The sequence below is a fragment of the Pelodiscus sinensis genome, chromosome 5 (assembly GCF_052426305.1).
Source record: "Pelodiscus sinensis isolate ZL-2025 chromosome 5, ASM5242630v1, whole genome shotgun sequence".
Taxonomy (NCBI): domain Eukaryota; kingdom Metazoa; phylum Chordata; order Testudines; family Trionychidae; genus Pelodiscus; species Pelodiscus sinensis.
In genome coordinates, this window is record NC_143056.1 from 118888960 (window position 1) to 118900516 (window position 11557).

General features: G+C 41.6%; 1 protein-coding gene across 1 annotated transcript in view; it reads right to left on the reverse strand.

Moving 5' to 3' along the window:
* LOC102448196 (mucin-5B-like) overlaps positions 1-9681 on the reverse strand; it is an 80128-nt gene extending 70447 nt beyond the window's left edge. Inside the window, exons 1-2 of the mRNA XM_089778830.1 lie at positions 9589-9681; positions 9004-9196 (exon numbers count right to left, since the gene is read on the reverse strand). Coding sequence (XP_089634956.1) covers positions 9004-9196; positions 9589-9681 — 286 coding nt within the window. The remainder of the gene's footprint in view (positions 1-9003; positions 9197-9588) is intronic.
* Positions 9682-11557: the final 1876 nt, after the last annotated feature.

Below are 11557 nucleotides of genomic sequence, written 5' to 3' on the forward strand. Positions count from 1 at the left end.
CCTTGTGTAGCCATTTATAGTGCTGCTGAATATATGTAAAGTGTGATAAAAATGTCATGAAATAAGTGATAATGACTTACACATCCTTTGCACAGGCAGGTTTCTTGGTGTAAATGACGAGGTCAGTGGAGAACGTGGACCAATGTCTTGGCAAGGGAGCAAAGGAAAGGCAAAACCTATGCTTCAAAAGATAAAGAATGCTGGCTATAGAGCTCACCATGTCAGCACTAGACAGAGCAGTCACAAGGGCCCAGTATCCTCTCATTTACACCAGTTTCGTATCAGTGTAGATGAGAGCAGCAATGGGCCATACTCATCTGTGGGATTTATCTGTTACTTTAAACCAGTGATGGGCCACCTGGGCTAGTGAGTGGACCAATGAGTGGCCCTCCTTCATCTCAGTGAACCGCCACACTGTTGTAACCGAGACAGTCTCCTGGGATAGGTTAGCTTTGCTAACTGCGCTTGTGCACCTAGAATTTGCACAAAATATTTTTACATACTATTTTCATAAATTTTTCACATAATTACTTGTCTGTTGGATATGGGGCTTTAATTAAACTATCAAATATCACAAGATTTGTGATAAAATCGTAAGAGTTGGCAACACTGACAGACTCCATGTGTCCTTGCTTTAAGCATGTCACTTTTGTAATACTGGTAGGAAAACGACGACAACAATGAAGTCCTGCAGAATCTGACAGCTTTGTGCATGAGCAATGGTAAACAAAATGTTCCATGGGCTACATATAGAACCCCAAAGGGCTACATGCAGCCTTCGGACTGTAGGTTGCCCACCCACTACTTTAATCCCTGGGAGACCAACTTTGTCTTAGTGGGTGAAGGGGCGGTGGAGATATAGAGAGTCCATCCCTCACTGAGCAGTGGATGCACTCTAAGCTCAAGTGGGGAAAGGCCTGGATGTGAAGGACATCAGCAGTAGGTACCCAAACAGGATCGGATCTGACTTCCTTCCACAGCAGCTTGTGAGTTGGGGATGATGCTAGGCGGAGCATTAATATCGTGACTATCTCAGCACCTCATCTTCAACTGTGGGTCTTCATTACTCTTTGTGGCTACAGGGATGAATGCTGATCTTTAGCGTGCTCTTTTAAGGTGCTCAATATTGCCTGGTTTCAGTAAATTGCTGCCCATTAATCTCTGCATGAGTGGGTGTTTTAAAAATACTCCGCTATTTTGGCTTGTAAACACCAGCTCTAAGTGTCATCTGCTAAGGAGTACCTTTGATATCCAAGTGAAATGCCAATGTTCATCCCACACAGTGGTGCAGAACTTTATTTCCAGTCTCCTCTGCCATGAGGAATCAGGAACTTGTACTCATGGTTGAGGGATCTGGAGAAATTTCCATTTATTCCTTCTGATGGAAAGTGAATGGCAAAAGATGTCAGGTTGTAAGAGTTGACTCAGAGCAACTAAAGAGTCTGCAGCAAAAAAAGTTTATTAGTCAAATGGATAGTGGCTTAAACTGAAGTGTGTAGGTTAAAGAATACATTATTTTAGATGCTTAAAGATGCTCAAATACTATGGGGATAAGGTCCGTACAGAGATGTATATAGTATAATAAATTGCCAGGGGAAAAACTCTGAAAACAGGGTTGAAAGTGTTCTAGTAATGGAAATTTATTCTGTGTGTTTGCAAGACCTTATCTTGGTTTATAATTAAGAGGTACTCTGGCTCTCTCTCTCTCTGGGGTTGTCCTCTAGTATTACAGCCAGGAGTGAAACGGAAATGGTCTTGATATAAGTGAATGCTATTTGTTTAGCCAGGCAATGATAATTTTTCCTTTCTCATATTTTCAGTTTTCTCATGTTAATGTTTCAAGAAGCCTGGAGCAGAATAGTGAGATTCTCATTGTCAAAATAACATGCAAAATATGTTTGGGCCAAATCACTGGTTGTGTAAATTAGCATGGATCCATTGAAACAGATGGAATTCAGTTTAGATTTTTTTTTACCTTTTACATCTAGACCTAACTCATAAAATCTACAGTAAGAGATATTGGTCATTAATACTGGCTTGTATAAGAATAACTATAACATTATTGGTTGTTCTCTGATCAGTAATTCCAGCACTTGATACACTTTCTCCTTTTTTATTCAACTTTATTTTTTCTCTTTGTTGAAAACATACAAGATAAAAGACACCGCTTATACTAGCTTAATACAAAAGTTCAAAAGTCACATAAGCTTTTTATATTACCTTTAAAACCAGGTATAATCGTAACTACTTAATTTATATACTCATATGTAAGTGTAAGAACTTAAGAAAGCCCATACTGGGCCAGACCAAAGGTCCATCTAGCCCAGTATCCTGTCTGCTGACAGTGGCCAATACCAGATGCCCCAGAGGGAGGGAACACAACAGACAATCCTCACGTGATCCCTCTCCTGTCACCCATTTCCAGACAAACAGAGGCTAGGGACACTATTCCTACCCATCCTGGCTAGCCACTGATGGACCTAACCTTCATGAATCTACCTAGCTCTTTTTTGAACCTTGTTAAAGTCCTGGTCTTTGCCACATCCTCTGGCCAGGAGTTCCACAGTGACTGTGCACTGGTTTAATTGTGTGCACCCATTAATGGCAAGCAAAATCAAATGTGCAAATTTGAATAAATGGGACTTGGATTCAAACCAATCCTTGATATAGATTTCACAAAATCAAAACCTATTCCAGTTTTGACCATCTTTATTTTTCTGACCTTGCAGACACTTAAGGGAGTTTTTTTAAATGTAAGTTAAGTTCAATCCATTTGAATTAGCAACAACCAAACCAGCGATGTAAATTTTTCAAAATGAAACAAAGTTTAACTTCAGTGTGTGCAGGGGTCTTAGTGATCCTTGCAGTGTGCTTGATCTTGGAGGGAGAAGAGAGAAGTTGCTGCCATACTATTGCAGAAATAATTTGGCTCTTACTGCCAGCCACAAAAGAGCTGCATCTTCTTATATTGCTTCTTGAAAAGCATGTAGTTATTTTGTAAAAAGAAAAATTAGAAATCGTCATGCTATGTTGGCAAAACCACACAAAGCAACCAAAAGGTCTTCTTTTCATAGATTTTTCATTAGGGATGTTAAATACTATTAGATAAGAAAAGTCTGGACTTTCCACCTTTGTTTGCACTGACTAAAATGTCTCACGCAAACAGAGATGAGCAATTCACGTTCCACCCTTGTATACTTCATCATGGTGATTAAAACAATAAATCACGAACAAATATACATCCTTCTTTAAAATAAAACTATTGACATAAACCATAAGGAAACATTTAAAGGTGACAGTGACATATTCACTGCGAACACATCATACATTTAACCAACTTTATTGTCATATATGAAATCAGTGGGACTACTTTTGAGAGAAACTGCTCCCCAATGATAGCTGGGTTCCACAATTTGGCCCACTGTATGAGACTCTGCAAATAATCTCAATTAAATTAAAAAATGGCTTGTGAAATAAAGGCCAGAGTTTTAAAGGTATTTAGGCACCTAAGGATTCAGATAGGTGCCACGTGGGATTTTCAAAAGTGCCTAAGTCCCCTTTGATTTCAAAATCCTACACATTTTACTATTCATAGGTTTACTATCTTACTATGTGAATCTATCTGTCATCATTTCCCTTTCTTCTATAGGAGATAGCAAAATTAAACATGATTACAACTTGCTCCTTCAGAATCTTCCATTATGTATTACAACACAAGAGTGCACTGTTATGTGTTCAGATTTAATAAGTCATGGTGTCAAATAACTGTCTGAAGTCAGATAACTGTTGAAGTTTTATTGAAGTAAGGCATTCAAACAGAACTTAATGCAGCACTACACAAAATACAGAAAATGAACATAATCTGAAACTGGAGAAGTGAGACAGCCTACTTGAGTTCACTGATGACTAACTCCTTGAAACTTACTTCTTACATACTGTTCAGATCAAAGGAAAATCCCCTCTCATGTTTAATCTTATTTTGAATAAATACTTCAATGGCATTTGTAGCTAATTTATCACTAAGGAGACCATCTATAACCATAATTAGCTCTTAATGCTTTTAAACTTTAATCCATGCATTAAGGTTTTGCTGATACAGGTACATTGATTATAGAATACACTCATGTTCATTCTGTCAATTACTGTTTTTATTATTACAGAGCATTTGTGAGCCTCCCTTATCAAAATGACACCATTTTGTCCATTTCAACATACATCTGTAATAACAGCGTTTCTTTATATACTAGATGGGTTCACAGAAAAGAGACAAAAATATGAAGTATTGACTGTGAACTTCTTTTTGTGGATCTGATTTATATAATCAATACACTAAAAACATCTGTTCAACCATCCATTTTTTATTAATTGCAGAAGATATCTATAACCCCAGTCATTATGTCAGAAATAATCTGTTAGAATAATTACTGACATGAGACAGTTGCTGATCTCTCAAGGGCTACAAAGTGAGCCCCAAAAGATGAAAGCAAGATCACAGTTGCGTATACCTGAAGATATTAAACCAGTACAGAAATGATATTTGTAAACTATCTGACAGAAATTATTCCAGGCATCTTCTGACTGACCTCTGAGGTGATTACTGGACAAAGATGCAATACATATATGGCTTCCTCAAAATGATGTCGTTTTCTGTGACTAACCATCTTCTCATAAAATACTATGATGGCAATGAAGAGGTAAACATGCATTGGGGAGCCGGTGAGATGGGAAAGCAGGGGCGTCACGCCAACAAAAGGAACAGCAGGTAGTTTACACACACCAAGGCTACATCTAGACTGGCATGATTTTCCGGAAATGCTTTTGAAATAGGAATAAGAAATCCTCCGGAAAAGGCTTTATTTTCCGGAGAATAACGTCTAGACTGGCGCTTTTCTCCGGCTTTTCCCCAAGCCAGAAAAAAGCGGCAGCCATGTTAATGCAAATGCCGCGGGGGATATTTAAATCCCCGCGGATTTGCCTATTCCAAAGTCTACATTAGCATCCCTTTTCCGGAAAGGGGTGCCAATGTAGACACAGCCTTTGAGTATAAAATAGTAATAAGCCCCTAGAAAATCCTTTTTTAAAAAGCCATAGCTTAAAGTTTAGGGGAAGGAGGCATAGTTTCATAGCCTAGTACCATGGTTGTGGCTGTTCGAAATACAGCTTTGGCTGTCCGAAATACAGCTTTGTTTGTTTCCTGGTCAAAATCTTCAAAGGACAAGCTGTCAGGGCATGTCCTGGTGCTTCACACTAAAAGCATAAATCATTGTATTGGTACCAGTCCTTTCCTTCAGAGTAAATCATTGGAAGATCAGACCAACCTGCATCGGTTTGTGGTTGGGTCTGGGGTTTTCAGTCTGGGGTATGGACGAGGTTCCCCCGCTCTCCTCTTTTTGTTCATGCTGCCAATTGTGAATGTGGAGAAAGAGGATCTAAGCTGATGGGGTCTCAACACAAGCTAGCTCATCCTTGACCTTCTCATTAAGTCCACACCAAAACTGGGGCTGTAGGCCCTTGTCCTTGCTGGAGCCTTCATAGTGTGATTTCTGCTGAGTGAGTGTGATGAGAGTTGTCAAAAGTGGCAGAAAATGCTCACAGGAAAGCATTTCTACCCACTAAGACTGGGATGACCTACTCTTAGGGGGGAGGAAAGGGAAAGGCCCAAACCAGTGCTTCTCCAGCTAGCAAGCTGATTGGTGGGATACATGTGACAGCAAAGTAAGAAAGTGAGACAGCATTGGTTCAGGAACTTTTTGGATTCCCAACAAAACATTTGGATAGGAATAGTGAGGAGCTCCAATCAGAGGGCAGTTGCCTGACCTGAACCCTGGAACATAGACTTTTCTTCCTATAAGCATGCTAGCTGCTCACATGGCATTTGATTTTCGGCTCAGAGTTGTGCCACTTGGCACTGCAGACTGTGGTTCATTGCAGTTGAGTGGTCCTTTCCTGCAGATATGTTACCCCATGGAGGTCTGGTGGGTAGTAGTAGATCCACACCTTCAAATTCCTACTAAGAGGCTTCCATGGAGGGGGCTGAAAGGTATTCTGAGCAAGGGACTGAAGATCAGAGATAGCTACCAGGCTGAAATCAGGAGGCCAGTGTCAGTCAGTGAGGGTACATCTAGACTACATGCCTCTGCCAACAGAGGCATGTAAAATAGGCTACCCGACATAGTCAATGAAGCCGGGGATTTAAATATCCCCAGCTTTGTTAAAATAAAAATGGCCTCCGTGCTGTGCCGACTCAGCTGATCGTCAGCACAGCGTGCGAGTCAAGACGTGGATCGGTCGACAAGGGAAGCCTTTGTCGACCGCTCCTGTAAACCTCGTTTCACGAGGCAAAAGGGAACGGTCGACAAAGGCGTTCCCTGTCGACCAATCTGCGTTTTGACTCGTGCGCTGTGCCGACGATCAACTGAGTTGGCACAGCACAGCGGCCATTTTTATTTTAATGAAGCTGGGGATATTTAAATCCCCACTTCATTGATTATATCAAGTAGCCTATTTTACATGCCTCTGTCGGCAGAGGCATGTAGTCTAGATGTTCCTTGAGGGTGGGATGAGAAGCCAGAGGTCAGAAAGCATAAGCTGTTCCAGGCTCTTTTAACCTGAGTTCTGTTCCCATGGATCCTTAGGCTCTGCAGTCTGATCCCACAGAGTATTTATTCTCAACCAGCTGTACCTATCTGGTAGTGTCCAATGGCAAGGTAGCTGCTTTCTTTATCCAATAGCCATATTTGGCATCAAATACTAAGAATATTTTTGCTTTTGCCAAGTCAGGAAATCATCATTGTCCTTGATGCCTGCTAGCGTATAGGGCAGCAACAAAAGTCCTCCACGTCTGTCTGTCTCTGGCTAGCCTCTCAATAGTGCCCCAAGTGTAATTCTTGCTCTTCATTTCTACTTCAATGGTCCGGCGCCATGTTGTCTTGGGTCATCCTCCTTTCTGCTTCCCTTCAGGGGTCCAGTATTTCCTAAGTCAGGAAATATTTCTTCAAAAGTACATGTTTTGTAGTGAACTCTTTTTAGGACTTTGTTTAAATTGCTTGGTTCTATGTAAATGCCCAGCCTGCCTAGTTTCTCAAAGGCAATCATACTCCTTATCCAGCTTCTTGCTCCCTCCTTGATTTTAGCAACAATACTTTCTTTTTATCATGTGCTTTATTGTTGCTGTTCTAATTTTATTTCCCTTTTTATAATATTCTATTGCAATTTCATAGGTTGCCCATTGTGATAAAAAACTATCCAGTTGCTAAACCTGTTTCCTGTTGACCTCCCGTGGTCTGGCAAATTCTCTGGGGGTATGTCTACACTACCCCGCTAGTTCGAACTAGGGGGGTAATGTATGCATACCGAACTTGCTAATGAAGCCCGGGATTTGAATTTCCCGGGCTTCATTAGCATAAAGCCGGCGCCGCCATTTTTAAAAGCCGGCTAGTGCGAACCCCGTGCCGCGTGGCTACACGCGGCATGGACTAGATAGTTCGGATTAGGCTTCCTAATCCGAACTATCTGTACACCTCGTTCCATGTGGCACGGGGCACGGGGTTCGCACTAGCCGGCTTTTAAAAATGGCGGCGCCGGCTTTATGCTAATGAAGCCCGGGAAATTCAAATCCCGGGCTTCATTAGCAAGTTCGGTATGCATACATTACCCCCCTAGTTCAAACTAGCGGGGTAGTGTAGACATACCCTGGTTCAGCACCGGTCAGGTCCCAAGGGGGCTGGGCAAGAAAGTTTCAACCTATAGCTGGAGTAACCGGATAGAGGTAATGGGAAAGCAAACAGCCCTTTTTAAGGGCTGCAGTAGCAGGAGGCAAACAGAGTTGTTTCTGAGGCATGATGCCTGCCAGGATTGTTGATGGCGCAACTTCTTCACAAACCATTGCAAAGGGACTCTATCTATAACCATACTGTAGCCTTTCATGTTTGCAAAGATCTTGGTATTCTTGGAAGAAAAGTGCTATACAAAAATAACTGTATTATTATGTCAGCTGATTTTTAACTTAAAAAGTCTTTGTCAGCCTTATATTTCAAATAAGGCATGACGCAATGGATGTTAGGTTTAAATTAATTAACATACTGCTTACGATATTTCAAAGCCTGATTAAAAGAGCAATAGATTGTCAACAGGATGTTATGCAAACATATTTCTTTGCTTTTGGGTGGAACTGTAATCTATCCATTACGGTGTTTAGTATTTGCTTAGCAAAACCTTTTGTCTCTGTGCGCACACGAATGCCATTCTGTTATTTTAACTATACATGAAGACATTGCAAACTGCTGAAGCAAATTTACCTACTAGCTGTGACTATGGTAAGGGGGGTTGTTTTCTCCAGTTTTATTTGCAAGCCCCCAGACAATAAGAACATTGAAATTAGTTCTGATAGCAATTGTCCACTGCATCAATCAGAGTTTTATATTTTAGGGTTAAGTGCAATAACAGTGATGACTGGTTTCTAGACTCCAAAATGCCTAGCACAAGAGCAGAAAAATCTACTGCGTATTTCTTAATCAACATGAATCATATTCGCATCTCAGTTATACCATTGTCATGCTACCAAAGCCATTGGCATTGAAACGCCCTGCTGAGGGGTCCAGAATAAGACCCTAGATGGACACATTAAACGTAATCACTTTTGATTCACCCTGCACTTTTAGGGGAGGCAGGATGGGCCTATAGTTAGGATATCAGCCTGGGACTCTGAAGACTCAGATTCAGGTGCCAGCTTCATTGAGATGTGGGGGGAGGGACCAGCCATGCCTGGCTGTCTGGGTAGGCATGACCTCCCCTAGCCTACTTTACCAAGCACCCATGGCGGCAAGCCCAACTGCTGGGATACACTGTGGGACCAACTACAGTCCCCTAAGTGCCAGCCTCCTCGCTCTTTGGCTCCTGAAACCAGAATCTTTTGGTTTCCTACAGCCCCATTCTCGACCCAAGACCTCAAAATGGCCCTTACAGAGCTGCCGATGCTACATCCAATAAAGTCCCCCTCCCTACCTTGGTAATGTCTGCATCCAGGGCCCCCGGTGGCAGAGTATGCACTCCCTGTGACTGGGCTGGCTATATTCTCAAGTTCAGGCACCACCTCCTCAGCCACGAGGTAGCCAGCCATCTCTAGAATCCATGAAATAATCCTCGTCTCCAGGCAACCCCAAGTCCGTAAGTGGCCCTGTTCACTGGGTAGCATGGCCTAAAGGCCCAAGTCAGTCAAGAACCCTCAGTTCAGGATAGTATGTCCCCTGACCAGAGTCAATAAGGAGCCCCCAATGCAGGGCAGTATGGCACCCTGACCAGAGTCAATAAGGAGCCCCCAATGCAGGGCAGTATGGCACCCTGACCAGAGTCAATAATACGATGCGCTGTCCAGAGTCAATAATATTGGGGCTAATACCCTGGTAGGGAAACCCAGGCCCACTCTGCTCCATTGGGTCCCAACCCAGGGCCCTGTGAGCAGCAGCACCGTCTGCCACTCCCTCGGTGAGGAATCCGGCTGAAACATGCCAAGTAACCTAGGTGGGAGAGGTTGCTCCTGCACCCTCTCTGGGTTACTGCTGTGGTCGGATCAATGTCCCATGTAGTTACTGGGTCTTTTGTGTCTCTGGCAGCAGCTTCTCCTTGGAACTCCACGGGGGTTGCCTTGCAGCTGTCTCCCGGGTTTCTGGTTTCCACCGCCATGGGTTGTTGGCTGCAGCAGTTCAGGAGCTCCAGCTGGAAGTCCTTCTCCTCCACTGGCCAGCCCAGATTGAGCTGCTCTGCTATCTTTTATACTGCTCCAGCATTTGGAGCATGCCTAGTCTGGGAGAGAGGGCCAGACTTCCTCCACCCACAGGGCTTTAATCCCCCTACTACAGTGTGCGGTATGCACACCCCGTAACACCCCCTATATAATTTCAGTACCCAGATGTGGTCCTACACAACACAGTGAAAGGAAGGCTGCATCCATTTTTGTCAATGAGGGCTTCATTCTGTCACTGAGGACTGCTTTGTGCAGCTAAGGAGATGGGAGGAAAGGATGGATTGAATGCATCTATATTGTTCCCTGATTCTTGGGGCCCGCCAGGGATTAGCTTGGTCATTGTCTTAATTTAGAGCAGTCTCTGGGCTGTTCTCATTACCTCAACTGCCCTAGGTCTGAAAGGGCTAGTCTGGGAGCTAGGATTGGTGGAGAATAGCACTGATCTGGACATCTCTCATGCAACAGGGAATGCACAAAAGGGTAACATAAAGTCATTGCATTGGAAGAATCCTCTAGATTCACTGTTGCAAATCAACACAGCTAACCGCCTCCACATAACACGATTTCAGTATATCTAATATACATCCCTCTCCATAATAAGACACAGAAAACTACTTTCCTTAAGACAAGTGCTATAGAGTAAGATATCTTTATCCTAAATTATTTTTTAAAGATTATGTATTTCACTATATCAGTGTTTTCCACTTTTATCTGGCCACAGAACCCTTTTAAACTCAAAAGAATTTTGTGGAACCCCTAATAACAGTCTAATATATGGAGCTGAAAAAGTAGACCGCAAATAAGTAAGGATAATAAGAAATCAATGCTAAACAAAGTCATGAGATCAACATTTAGTTTAATTGCACATATTTACAAACAAAAATCACATAATATTAATTATTACTTATTTTAAATAATAAAATGTTGTTGTAATGGAATTTTCTCACAGAACCCTTATTTTCACTTTGTGGAACCCCGGGGTTCCGTGGAACACCATTTGGGGAACACTGCCCCATACATTTGTGTTTAACAATAGTGAAGAATCGATCCAATCCTGTGATACTCATTTACCCCAGAATCCTAGTTGGTCTTTTGTTTGTCATAAACTATAATGCCAATTTAATAGCTGGGACATCCACTTTCTGAAGACCATGTTCTTCTTCTGCATCATCATGGACTCAGTCTTGTGAGTTTTTCCATTCTGAACTGCTAACATCCAAAATAGTAGTTAGCTGTGCTGTTGTGGCCATGTTGATTGTAGATCCACACAGTATAATGTTGTGCATATGCCAAGGCCAAAAAAAGCAGTTTTATAAAAATAATTGTAATACTTGGCTCCTACAAAGTACTTTTCATCTGTATATATTAAGGTACTTTATTAAAAAGTCTAAACATGACATGTGTAGCTATAATAATATTAAATATAATAATGAATATATATCTAAGGAAACCCAATATTCCAGATTTATTTTCAGAGGGGAAGGAATTTATCTTAAGATAAAATTTAATTACATTTTTCTTTATTTGTTTTGGGGTATATGGCTAATGTAGACGTAACCATTTATAGGGGAAGAAGAGTGACAGTTGTTCATTGTACCATAAATGATTTTTGATAGTCTGATTGTTTTGCAGAACTGCTCTGTGTTTCAACCAGCTACAGACATACAGTTCTGTAAGTGTGTATTTTTGGATAAGCTGTTTTTAAAGTGACTAAAGTATTTTTTTTAATTCCTGTATCAATGGGATGCTATCCTGATTCCTTTTTAATATATTATGAATATATGTTTCATGAACAATAATAGCAGAAGAGACAAG